A 13,743-nucleotide genomic window follows, 5' to 3' on the forward strand; every position below is an offset into this window, starting at 1 on the left:
GACAGAAATGGAGGATTTGAGCAACTGAAGGGGAGGTTGTGCTGCACAAACTACATGGAAAAAAGTGATTGAGTAAGCAGTTGCAACTGCTAACGTTTTAAGGCAAACTACCTTGGAAGGTACCAAACATACCGTGCCCTGCTTTCTTCTCTTTGGGATAATGTCTATTGTGTCCATTTAAGGACTTTAATGATTCTGTAATTTTTAGTTAACATGAGTTTAAGGACTTTAATGATTTTAATCCATTAAGAACTTTAATGATTTTAATCCATTAAGAACTTTAATGGATTAAAGGACTTTAATGATTCCATAATTTTTAATTAATATGAACAACTTCATTCAAGCATTACATTTATGGGTAAGGTGAAAAACAAGAAATCTAGCAGAACAACATGCTTTTATTTTACCATCATGCATAAAAAGGAAGACAAATATGCCAATGGTACACTTCCAATTTGTCAGAGCAATTTCACAGTATTTAAGCAATTTAGGAAAAAAGATACATCACTTACTAAGTTGTTACCAGGGAAAATTATCATGTAAGACAATCAATTAAACCACACTTTTGTAGATTATTTTTCCATGAAGGCAATTTGACAAGCCTAACAAAGACCAAGTTGTTCAAACTATGTTTCTAGGAATATAGTTTAACAGAAACAAGAACAAGTTGAAAACTGTATGACTATTCATATGTCTCTATATTGTACAGGCAAGTAAGACTGTTGTTCTTCCAAATGTTCCCAATTGAAATCAAAAGAATATCTGTACAGCTCAATTTTCACAATAAGTTTAGAACCAGAAAAAAAAAAAAGATTTTACTAAATCCTAATGAAATAACAATCTTCCACATAAATTAGGTCACAAAACAAGTAAGAAAGCATTCAAAGTTGCGCTGTCTTTCTTTAAAGAACCCTTGTCTAGGCAACATATTTAACACTTTAACCCCTTCAATTCTCCTTTAGCAATCCTGAAAAGTATTTCTCCATTCATCATCATTGGGGAGTAAGTACTCCTTCCTCGAAAGCTCTTAACGTCAGCACAGTCTTCACTCTAGGCCCAATTTTTACCTGGCCCATGCCTCTAGCCTTTTGTTCAGTTTCTCCTGCTTAGGGCACCTTTCATCCCATCTAGATGTGTCTCTCTTTAACTATTCTAGGAGTTGATAAAAGGGCTAGGAAGTAGGAAGTTGGGAAGAAGGGGAGGGGCGTAAGAGCTCTAGCACTCTATTTTACAGGCCAACTTCTTTGCCTCTGAAAATGACAGAGCCAAAATGAAATAAAAACCTTGCTTTTACAAATGTTTCTGAGCTATCACTTTTTTAAGAGGACTGGGAAGCTAAGGAGGGCGGATCACGAGGTCGGGGTTCGAGACCAGCCTGGCCAGCATGGTGAAACCCCGTCTCTACTAAAAATATAAAAATTAGCCGGGCGTGGCGACGCGCGCCTGTAGTCCCAGCTACTCGGGAGTCTGAGGCAGGAGAATCGCTTGAACCCGGGAGGTGGAGGTTGCAGTGAGCCGAGATCGCGCCACTGCACTCCAACCTGGGCGACAGAGCAAGACTCCGTCCTCCGTCTCAAAAAAAAAAAAAAGGAAAACAGGGAGAGAGAGGGACCTTGGCAGGAGCCAATGTAGGGCAGGTAGCAATAGAAAATGACTAGAGGTGAAGGAAGAGCAATGAAGTAGCATAAATCACACAGAACAAGTGGCTCACTGCTTTTCTCCTCTGAGTTCATTAACGTCCAGTAACTGTCCACAGGGCATGTGCCCATACTGCTCAATGCAGAGCTGAGTAGATGGAACAGGCTCCCAAAGCTAGAAATCCAAGTGACAGCAACCAGTTCAGAGGCCCTGGGAATAAACAGGGTCCAAGCAGTGCAGATAAAGGCAGTACAATCTACAGTATCATTTGCTTGGCTTACAAGTAGTGTGAAGGATGGCCTCGTAGCATGTGATATTCCAGAACAGCATGAAGGTCATATGGAAGTGGAGAAGCATACCCACCACCGTCTCAATCTTGAGGTTGAGAGAACTGAATATCCAAAGGAAACAGGGTGCAGAAAAGTCAGCAAAAACAAAGCACAATAGAAGGCATACCCATTGCTGATGCCCAAGCACAGGTCCAGCAGAAGGTGGTAGGAGACCCTGTGCAGGAGTATTCCCAAGGGCAAATGTTAACCAGACTGGAACCCAAAGGGCCTGGGGATCTCTACAGGCTCCCTTAGCGGGCGACGTCGGGCTCTACGGACTCCTTCACGCAACAGGTAGTATTGCAGTGGATTTGGCCACAGATCCTCTTTAATAATCTCAGCAATTTTGTCGGACTCTGGAAGGCTGTGGTCTGAAAACCAAGTGAAGAAGCTGCAGATGAGGTCTTGGTTTCTGCGAATGAAGGACTGGGGTTCATGCCCCCTGCGCCATATAATTGGAGTAGAAAGAGACACCACTCGGCCGGAGGATCTTACCTCATATTCCTTGACAATCAGCTTGTTTCTGAAGTAGGGGTTTCTTCTAAAGAAGAACTTGAACTTGCAGCCGGTTCTAGGGTGTCTGAGTTCCTTCACCTCTAAATTGGTTATGTACCTTAACATCTCTGCATCTTGGCCCCTAATCATGGCGGACAACTGGGGGTGGTTTCGAAAAGCAGTCATCCAGAAGCCCGGGATATTCTGAATGATGTAGTTCCTCCGCTCCAGGTAGTGTCGACGCATCCGCCCAAACTTGTGCTCCAGCTGTTGGAAGGCCCTGTCGGCCTGAGCATTCACAGTGTCCAGTTCCAGCTGGATGGCCTCCAGAGGGTCCATGCGGAGAGCCTCATGCAAAGGCCAGGGCCCTTCTTCCTCCCTCGCCTCCTCCTCCAATCTATCCTCCTCCGCCACTTCTATTTCTTCACCTTCTGGCGGCTGCTCCTCTACCTCCATCTGCTCCTCCATTACCTCCTTCTCCGCCAGGCCTACCTTCACCACCACCTCAGCGCTCTCCCTCTCAGCCACGGCTGCTGAGACGGTGGCGCACTTTCCTGTCTTCACCTCCTCCGCCTCGGCCTCCGCCCCCGCCCTCAGCTCAGACGCGGATCTCTCGGCGCCACAGATTTCTAGGGCCTTCTCTCCACCCTGAACGCCCTTTTTCAGGCTGCGGTCGGCTGCCATCACCACAGAAGCGGCTGCCAGGCCCTCGGCGGGAGGCTGGCCCTCTTCCTGCTCGGCTTTGATCGCCACATGACCGCGACCCCCAACAACTCGGATCTGGGGAGTACCGCCACGGCCCGCGGGATCCTGGGGTACGCCCCCCTCCTCTGAAGGCGGTGGAGGTGGGAGCGCGACGGTCTCCGAGCCTCCCTCACCCGGCTCCGCCATCACCTGTGTCGCCTCGCTTTGGTCGCGGAGCCTCAGGTACTGGTGTGCATCCTGGTCGCTCGGGACTTGGTCAGAAATAATGATGCTGTGGGTTTGGAGGGGAGGGGTCCTCTTGACCCCATCCAGGCCGCTCATGTTGCTAACAGTCGGACCAACCGCAGGCGAACGCCCGTTTTCCTCAGAGAGGCCGAGCTGGGAGCTAACCGCCGCTCGCACCGCCCACCCTACAGTCTCACTAACATTTCAGCGGCGGTGTCGTCAGGACTGCAGATCTCACGGTATCGCGAGAACTTGCTGAGCCCGGGATTGGATCCGCCGCTCCCTGCCAGCCAACCGGATTCTCTGGGCTTTATTTCTGTGAATTTACCCATAGCAACAGTAATTTTACCTACGTAAATAAATGTCGTTTGTGCTGAGTCTGGAAGCGCTGACGACCCACCTTGAGATGCATCTAGCGACTGCTCCCAGCATGTAGGAGCAGTTGTAAAATCACAGCCGTAACAGTGCCTGCTCTCCAGTGTCTGAAAACAAATGTTTTTCTGGTCTTCACTTTTTTGAGGCAGGAAGGTAAATCTATTCCCTGTTACTCCACGTAACTAGCAGCAAAAGACTTCTCTTTAAGATTAATAGCAAAATGTTTCCCCCCTTCTTAGTAAAAGTGACATAAAAATATCAAGTCTTGCCTCTACGGTTACTGGGGAAAAAAAGCTACTCAGCAGCCTCTTACCACTAAAGCGATGCATAGTATTCATTGCTAATTTTCGATTTATAATCTGCATCAAATAAGAGTTTGTGCTGCATAGTATCGGTAGAAATTAAGCCAGGATCAGTTTGCTAAATGTTCCATGCCTTTTCACTGCAAGAAAGAGGAAATTATAACTATTTCCAGCCCCAAGAACTTAATTTATTATCATATTTAGTTATGTAAGATAGGAATGTTTGGCTCTAACGAAGCATCTGTCTTTAGCAATCAGCTGAGTTCATTAGAGGGGGATGTCAATGTCTCTGGTTGAAGTGTTCCAGTTTGTTGACTTGTGAGTTAAACTGGTGCTGTCTTAGAGAGCTACAAGGCCTCAGAGAAATATCAGTGGGGGGAGCCACATACCACCATTTTGTGAGGAAAGGCTAGTTAAAATGGACAACTAAGATGGCCTTGAAGTAGAAAACAAACTTGCAAAGGGCAACATGCAGCTGGTGGACTCAAGGTGTAAAAGAGGCAAACGTTATTTTCTACTTAATTTGCTTTGTGTGGTAGTAGGCTGATGGCCCTCAAAGATGTACCTGTCTTAGTTATGCGGCCAAAGGGACTTCGCAGATATGATTAAGTTAAAGATTTGGAGATGAGAAGATGATTCTGGATTATACAGGTGGGCCCTATGGAATTACAACATTTCTTATAAGAAGGAGGCAGGAGGGTCAGTCAGAGAAGATAAGAGGACGAAAGCACAGAGAGAGGGAAGGAATGGTGGAGAATAGGTGTGGGAGGGAGGAAAGGGAAATCGCTATGTTTCTGGCTTTGAAGATGGAGGAAGGAGCCAGGATCGTAGGAATAAAGGCAGCCTCTAGAAGCTTGAAAGGTAAGGAAATAGATTCAATCCTAGAGCCTCCAAAGGAATCCTAGAGTTTTGAGGTTATTACCTCTAAACTCCAGCACTATAAGAAAATAAATTTGTGCATTTTAAGCTATTAAATTTGTGGTAATTTGTTACAGAAGCAATATGAAATGAATACACCTTGGATTAAGGTTTGGTTGCATCTATGGGTGCCTCAAGTTGTTTCTAATAGCAGCCCCTTCTACCTTGCTCGTTGCTTCCCGTGAGTTCCTGCCCAACAGCTGTGATGTATTACAGCTTGAATCTGTCTTTCAATATCAAGACCAAAAATATACTTAGGCAAATGCACAGAAAGACAAAATTAAAGCCTAAACATACCACAAACGACATCTGAGGAGACTGTAAACTGCAAGAGGACATGATCATGGTTTCGTTTCCCTCTGTTTATCGAGTGCCTAGCACACTACCTTACACAGTATCCCATAGATTATTAAATGTTAAATAAAGGAGCAAATGAGCAGAAAACAGTTTCTCTTGCTTGCAACTTGCTCCTTGCGGAAGAGAAGTAAGGGGCATATGGGTTGTCACTCTGCTCTCCTTCCTATCTGCCACTGGCAAACCAGAGGGCTGCTCTATTCTATATAGTAACAGATTCCTACTCAGGAGAATGAATTTCTACATATGTTTCAAAGGCTCTAAAAGGATAGGAAAAACATAGAGAAAACAATTTTATTTTACAAATAATTTAAGTTTGTGTGGTCACACTGTATGACAAACGAACTCTGAAAAGACCAGCATATTTAGGTGAGTTTACATATCAAAGCCTCGGACTACCAGCACTGTATTTCCAATTCTCTCCTTTCTGAAAAAGTCAAGGTAATCATTTCAAGCTTTACTTCGTTTCTGTCTACAGAAATATATAATGCATTTCTCTCTACAAGTGATGGAGCCTGTGATGCATGGCTGGAATTACTTTTGGTGTAAATAAAAAGGAATATTGGAACTTTCCACAAAGACTGTTTCTAATTGCCATGAAATCATCTTCTATCTTGAACTGGTATAATTTCATTCGGCCTAAAGTGGAAACTTCTATTATTCCAATATGTCTCCTATTTTTTTTTTTAAGCAGAAAGGAGTGTCAGGCTTGGACCAATCTTAGAATATATGGCTTTATTTGTCAAAGAAGCCATTATGTAATTAATGTAATTAACACTCTTACCAGTAATGCTAGGAAAACTCTAATTAGGATCATGTAAGTATAATCAGGACTCTGCTGAATGTAATTTCCCCCAAATAACGTTGAGACTCTTTAAAGGAACTCTTCCTTCTCTTCTTGTCGAACATGTATAAAGCTGTGATAAGGAATATTTGAATATATAGAGAACGTGATTTAAAATTAGAAGTAATGTATCTCATGTTCTCTGTGTATTAGAAGAAAATTACATTAGAGAAGTGATTGTGATTATAACTATTCCTTGTAGGTGATAGAAAGCTCAGGTTATGATTGCTTTCGGACAAGTGCTCAGGAGAAGGGTCAGTAACGGGCAAGGATTTTAGAGGGGAAAAGCAAATATGCATACTTTATGTCCTATTTTTTTTAAAGAAAGAATCTTTGCTTGGAAGGAGGAACTCTCTAGGAATGTCAACATGCACCAAGGCTCACGTGCTCAGGGAGTTATTTTGCCATACAGGCAAAGCTGTGGTTGCTATTCAACACAGAATATTGTACTTATTATAGTAGGACTATTACTTGTGGATTTTTTGTTCACCTTTTTGTATCTAAAAAGGCTTAAAAAGGATACCTGTTTCTTTTACATGACACAGGTTATCCTGCTATCTGAGAATTCTCTTTCTGGGTAGATGTTACACATTCTCTAAGTCTTACCAAAAACCTGTCTTGCTTTAAAATGTGCTAGGCATTTTACATGCATTAAAGTGTCAAATTTCATAAAAGAGGAAACAGTAACACTGAGAGGCTAACTAACTTTACCAAAGTCATACATAAAGTAACTGGTAAATTCTTTCTCCCTTCTCCTGAGTGCATCTTTCCTAAGTAGCCTATGGCTCCTTAATCTTCCTCACCTGAATTCCTGCAACTCTTTTATGAGCTGCACCATGCAGTTTAGCACTTAATTGTGCTTTTCCTCTTAGTGACTAGTTGATTTATATGTGTCAGTCTCATCATCCCAGCATTCCAGCATCATCTCATGGGATGGGAGCATAGTTGCAGCTTCTTTTGCATTTATTCATCATAGCATGGGGCTCAGGTTTGGGTAGATTCTTTGTTGTTGTTGTTGTTGTTGTTGTTGTTGTTGTTGTTATGGAGTCTCACTCTGTCGCCCAGGCTGGAGTGCAGTGGCGTGATCTTGGCTCACTGCAACCTCTGCCTCCCAGGTTCAAGCAATTCTCCTGCCTCAGCCTCCCGTGTAGCTGGGACTACAGACACTGGCCACCACGCACGGCTAATTTTTGTATTTTTAGTAGAGAAGGGGTTTCCCCACGTTGGTCAGGCTGGTCTCGAATTCCCGACCTCAGGTGATCCGCCCGCCTCAGCCTCCCAAAGTGCTGGGATTACAGGCATGAGCCACTGCGCCCGGCTAGATTTGGGTAGGTTCTTAACAATATTTGTTCATTTGAATAAAATAAACCTCAAATTATCTTACAAAAACAACAGTGTATCTGTACTGGCATATTTTATTTGCAGAGGAAATACATTTTGGCTATGCTTCATATATCACCTTTTTTGCACTTTAAAATATAGGATAAATTGGTCCATGACAGAGCATTTCTGTAATTGACAATAAACTTCACTACCCCCAAAGATAGTTGAATCTTTTCTAATACAGTTCTATGGGAAAACATCTGCAAAAAACCCTGAGGTTTTTCTCCATAATATCAAGGAATCATAGATTCTTTGGGAATGATTTCTCAGGTAGCAAGGAGTTTAGCAGAAGTTCAGACATTTTTGTTTTGCAGAAAGGTAGGTTTTATCATTATAATTAATGATAGCTTTCACTTATTTACTGCTCCTGATGTACCAGCCACTTTTATAAACAACATCCAGTGTGTCACATCTTTTAGTTGTCATAAGAACCCCATGAGGTAATGCATTTATGACCTTCATTTTACTCAATAGGAAACTGAGGCAAAGAGAGACTGTCACTTGGCCAAAATGATACAGAAAGTAATAGACCCATGATTCGAACCCAGAAAGTTTGTCTCAAAAGCCTGTACTCTCTGAACAAGTGTGAACTCACTTTCTTTATTATTATTATTATTATTATACTTTAAGTTCTAGGGTACATGTGCACAATGTGCAGGTTAGTTATATATGTATACTTGTGCCATGTTGGTGTGCTGCACCCATTAACTCGTCATTTACATTAGGTATATCTCCTAATGCTATCCCTCCCCCCTCCCCCCTCCCCCAACCTCATGATAGGCCCCGGTGTGTGATGTTCCCCACCCTGTGTCCAAGTGTTCTCATTGTTCAATTCCCACCTATGAGTGATAATATGCAGTGTTTGGTTTTCTGTCCTTGCAATAGTTTGCTCAGAATGATGATTTCCAGCTTCATCCATGTCACTACAAAGGACATGACCTCATCCTTTTTTATGGCTGCACAGTATTCCATGGTGTATATGTGCCACGTTTTCTTAATCCAGTCTATCATTGATGGACATTTGGGTTGGTTCCAAGTCTTTGCTATTGTGAATAATGCCGCAATAAACATACATGTGCATGTGTCTTTATAGCAGCATGATTTATAATCCTTTGGGTATATACCCAGTAATGGGATGGCTGGGTCAAATGATATTTCTAGTTCTTGATCCTTGAGGAATCGCCACACTGTCTTCCACAATGGTTGAACTACTTTAGAGTCCCACCAACAGTGTAAAAGTGTTCCTATTTCTCCACATCGTCTCCAGCACCTGTTGTTTCCTGACTTTTTAATGATCACCATTCTAACTGGTATGAGATGGTATCTCATTGTGGTTTTGATTTGCATTTCTCTGATGGCCAGTGGTGATGACCATTTTTTCATGTATCTGTAGGCTGCATAAATGTCTTCTTTTGAGAAGTGTCTGTTCATATCCCTCACCCACTTTTTGATGGGGTTGTTTGATTTTTTCTTGTAAATTTGTTTAAGTTCTTTGTAGATTCTGGATACTAGCCCTTTGTCACATGGGTAGATTGTAAAAATTTTCTCCCATTCTGTAGGTTGCCTGTTCACTCTGATGGTAGTTTCTTTTGCTGTGTAGAAGCTCTTTAGTTTAATTAGATCCCATTTGTCAGTTTTGGCTTCTGTTGCCATTGCTTTTGGTGTTTTAGTCATGAAATCCTTGCCCATGCCTATGTCCTGAATGGTATTGCCTAGGTTTTCTTCTAGGGTTTTTATGGGTTTAGGTCTAACATTTAAGTCTTTAATCCATCTTGAATTAATTTTTGTATGCAGTGTAAGGAAGGGATCCAATTTCAGCTTTCTACACATGGCTAGCCAGTTTTCCCAACACCAGTTATTCAATAGGGAATCCTTTTCCCATTTCTTGTTTTTCTCAGCTTTGTCAAAGATCAGATGGTTGTAGATGTGTGGTATTATTTCTGAGGGCTCTGTTCTGTTCCATTGGTCTATATCTCTGTTTTGGTACCAGTACCATGCTGTTTTGGTTACTGTAGCCTTGTAGTATAGTTTGAAATCAGGAAGTGTGATGCCTCCAGCTTTGTTCTTTTTGCTTAGGATTGTCTTGGCAATGCGGGCTCTTTTTTGGTTCCATATGAACTTTAGAGGAGTTTTCTCCAATTCTGTGAAGAAAGTCATTGGTAGCTTGATGGGGATGGCATTGAATCTATAAATTACCTTGGGCAGTATGGCCATTTTCAGGATATTGATTCTTTCTATCCATGAGCATGGAATGTTCTTCCATTTGTTTGTGTCCTCTTTTATTTCATTGAGCAGTGGTTTGTAGTTCTCCTTGAAGAGGTCCTTCACATCCCTTGTAAGCTGGATTCCTAGGTATTTTATTCTCTTTGAAGCAATTGTGAATGGGAGGTGAACTCACTTTCTTAAAATGAGTAACCATCATTGATGTTAACTTGATACACAATTTTCTTCTCTCTTCCCTCTTTCCCCTATCCACAAGCATATTAATATAATATTTGTAAGGAAAGTACCCAATTATTTTCTTTCTTTTCAGAGGAGAAGCAGTTATTGATGATCCCCAAATTCAGTATTTTCTCAACTCTATCAGACTGAATGCCATCTTTTTATAACAGATATCTTCTAAAAGAGTCTTTACTTTCCTTAAATGAAATTTATAGATAATATAACCTGCCTACACATGTAAATAGAAAAACATCAATATAATCACATCATAAAAGAGAAATAAAAGTAATTTATAATAGTGTCTATTTTGATATGTAAGGACATTAACATTGCCTACACTGTAAGAAATAGCAAAGTCATTAGAAAGTTATACTTGTTGATATAATCACCATGGATGGAGACTGATATGGGTATGTTTTACCTGTGATTCAAATACCATGGTGATGAGGTTTTCTGAAATGGTGACCCAATCTTTGTTAAGTTCTATAAAAGAAAAAGGAAAAGCTCCCCTTGGTACATGTTACTGTATTTCTTCCATTATAGGAAATACATTTCACATTTCTTAAATCAGGATGTGTCTTACAAGCACTGTCAGCCATGTGTCAGTCATTGCATCATTGCCATCATCACTGCCTGAGCATGTGTGTACCCGGTTATTGTTACCAATTTCTGGACAAACTAAAGATCATCTGAAGAAAGAATATGTGCTGTTTGTTGCCTTAAAACTTTCCGTTAATCTCTTTGAAAGACTCAAAAAAGTACTGACATCAAAACTTACATAATTTATGCCTGGCTTGAATTAAAACTCTTCTAGACAGAAGAGTTGAGCACTGTTCTAGGAAATATTGCATCATCAAAACACTTGATAGCAGAGAGGATAGTATTGTTTGGGAAAAAATATGGATATTGACACCTCTGAGCCAAACTTTCAGTAAATTTTGTGAATATGAAGTTTTATGAATACCTTAACAATTTATTTTGCTTTTCCCTTTCCTTTCATTTATTTCCAAGTATGATATTTTATTTCTGTCTAAAGCCTAAAAGAGTTCTTTTTAAAAACATAAAAGAATTATGTATAAGAATGCATCATGTCATAGTTTAATTGGCAGTGTTTTTTCTCCTTGTCTTCCTTTCTTGGTGATACTTAAATAATACTTTGTTTTACAATTGATGTCTCAAATTAGATGAAATACCATAATTTCCTTCCTGGAAAGTTTATTGCACATTAAATCAGTGTAAACATGTTTAGTGTTTATATGTAAAATGTTAAATTCGAGGCTCAGATAAATATAAATAGGTTTTCCCTCTGGGAAGGAGAGCATTTTTTGTTGAGGGAGACTTCCCTTGGATAGTATGATATCTAGCATCCATGACACCACCTAATAAAAGTAGCAACTCTCATTTTTTGTAATTACTAAAATTCACATAAAATTCACATCTACAAACTTCCAAGACATCCTTAAGGAAGGTGCAGCTCCTGCTGAGATTGTCACTTTTAAATACAGCTAGGCATGTCATTCCTATTGATGATCACTAGAGGGAGCAACTGGTCTTTAAGAAAGTGATGTATCTAGTCTATGATGGAAGAACTATGGGATGGTCTTTCACTATAAATTAAATACTTTTTTATTTAAATTGAATCACAAACTTTTATTCCCACTAAGCTGTAATTGTTACAATGTATTTTTCTCAGACAGGTTTAGGTTTATTATGATGGCTCCAATACTCAAATTGTTTACGTATCTCATAGGAGCCTGCCTACAAAGTCCCTACCCAGTCATGAATCTGATTTCAAGTTACAGCTCTCCTACTCACTAGCTGTTTGACTGGAGCTAGTCATCTTTCTGAGCCACAATTTCCTCATAGGTAAAATGGAGATTATAATACATATTTCACAAGCCTATTATGAAAATGAAATAAGATATATATAAAGTGTACTATAAGCTTTCAATGAATAGAAGATGGTAATATTATTTGTATTATGCTAAAACTTAGGCATATTAAAGTTAGACTCTTGTGCAAGGTATAATCTGGCACTAAATTTTCAATTTCCTGTACACAGCTAACTATATAGAATTTCAGAGAAGAATATAATCCCTGTGGATTAGAGTGGTCAGTGGAAGAAATGAGCCTTGACTTATATTCTGCTATGGGTGAGCATTGAATAGCTTGAGAAAGAAGTGGGGCGTGAGGACATAGTCACCATACTTGTCCACTGCTCCAGCTATTTCAACATGCATTCAAGACCTGCACTGTCCAATACTATAGCACTAGCCATATGTGTCTATTTTGATTTAAATTAATTAAAATGAAGTAAAGTAAAAAATTCGGTTCATCAGTCACACTAATTACATTTCAAGTACTTATTAGCAACATCTGACTAGTGGCTGCTATATTGGATCTCATGCAACATTTCATCATGGCAAGAAGTTTGTTGGACAACATTATTCTAGACATACAGCATCTTCAAGTGGTGGAAAAAGGTGTAGTTGCTGGAACTAAAATGCCATACCACAGAGGTAGCAGGCACACACTTTATAAGAGTCTTAAGGGAAAAAAACACCTTTTGAAATTCATACTAGCAGCATTTTTTGAGCAAAAATTTTGTGTGTTTATAATTGGGAGTATATAAGTAGAAGTACTTATCCACTGGCTCACATAACATAAAAAGGATAATCCAAATATTATGTTCCTTCACTATAAAACTCACATATTTAAAATAAGTTACAAAAATCTGAGCCATTACCCTTCAGAGAGAGGAATGAAGCTAAATGGGTCAAATTCAGGAAGTGTTAGTTGAAAAATATGTGTAATTAAATTAGTTATTTAAATAACCAATAAAATGTGTACTTGGTGGGACAAACCCCTACTGTATTTTTAGTAAGGTAAAATGGTAAGGTATAATAATTTAAAAGAAAATTTAAAAATAATGTACATGAAACAATGAAAATACTTGCAAAGATTTTTTAAAGTCACTATGAATCATAGTGATTTGTTTGTTACTATACCAAAAATTCACAGTCAAGCCATTTAATAAACATGACTGTTATATGTGAAAGCATCTCAATATCCTAAGATTAAGCAATTTCATGCAAAGGAAATATTTCTGTGTATTTTTTAGGTAGTATTTAGATCTGCAGCTAAAACCCTTTAAACATTTTGTTAGTTGCCATTCATTTAAAATTCCAGAGCTCATGTATCATACAAAAATATCAGAAATTTCTTTTTTAAATGGAAATATAGTCCTAGGGTCAAAGAACCTTTTCAGAACAACTAGACCTTCATGATAAAAAAAATAAAAATAATAAAAAATAAAGAAAACCAGCCCTTTTGTTTTAAAACAAAATTCATCAAGGTCATTTACTACTTTCCACATACAAATTGATTCAATATGAAAAGTTCATATTATGGTATCCAGCTTAATACTTTGGTTGTCATAACACTTCATCCATTAGCTGAGAACTCTGCCTTGTGAGTTCTTTGGCTCTGAGACTATATTATAACTTCACTGGGTTTGTAAGCAAGCCATTCTATGCACATCTGTTTTAAAAATGTGACAGGTTGATTTGAAAAATACCATATTTCATTCATCATCATAAATAGAAATATTTATATTTATTGAATATTTACTACATAATAGATACTGTGTTAAATGCTTTTCATATATTATTTAATTGCCTCACCCCTCCATTACATAGGTAGTATTCACCCTGTTGTGAAGATTAAGAAATCC

The 13,743-nt window shown here is 39.5% G+C and overlaps 2 protein-coding genes across 2 annotated transcripts in view; one reads left to right on the top strand and one right to left on the bottom strand.

Annotated features, from left to right (window-relative positions):
- Window positions 1-380: 380 nt before the first annotated feature.
- TSPYL1 (TSPY like 1) lies at window positions 381-3,692 on the bottom strand. Its single transcript, XM_003827564.5, has one exon. It carries the CDS (start codon window positions 3,486-3,488, stop codon window positions 2,172-2,174), a length of 1,317 nt encoding a protein of 438 aa, XP_003827612.1. The 5' UTR covers window positions 3,489-3,692; the 3' UTR covers window positions 381-2,171.
- Window positions 3,693-3,702: 10 nt separating this feature from the next.
- The window catches only part of DSE (dermatan sulfate epimerase), a 157,762-nt gene continuing 147,721 nt past the window's right edge, over window positions 3,703-13,743 (top strand). Inside the window, exon 1 of the mRNA XM_055114074.2 lies at window positions 3,703-3,920. The gene's annotated coding sequence lies outside the window, so the exon portion shown is untranslated. The remainder of the gene's footprint in view (window positions 3,921-13,743) is intronic.

The sequence above is a fragment of the Pan paniscus genome, chromosome 5, assembly GCF_029289425.2.
Source record: "Pan paniscus chromosome 5, NHGRI_mPanPan1-v2.0_pri, whole genome shotgun sequence".
NCBI classification, from domain to species: domain Eukaryota; kingdom Metazoa; phylum Chordata; class Mammalia; order Primates; family Hominidae; genus Pan; species Pan paniscus.

What these genes read in the sequence shown, in the direction of transcription:
- TSPYL1 (XM_003827564.5), bottom strand. Translation starts at nt 3,488, where the DNA reads ATGAGCGGCCTGGATGGGGTCAAGAGGACCCCTCCCCTCCAAACCCAC.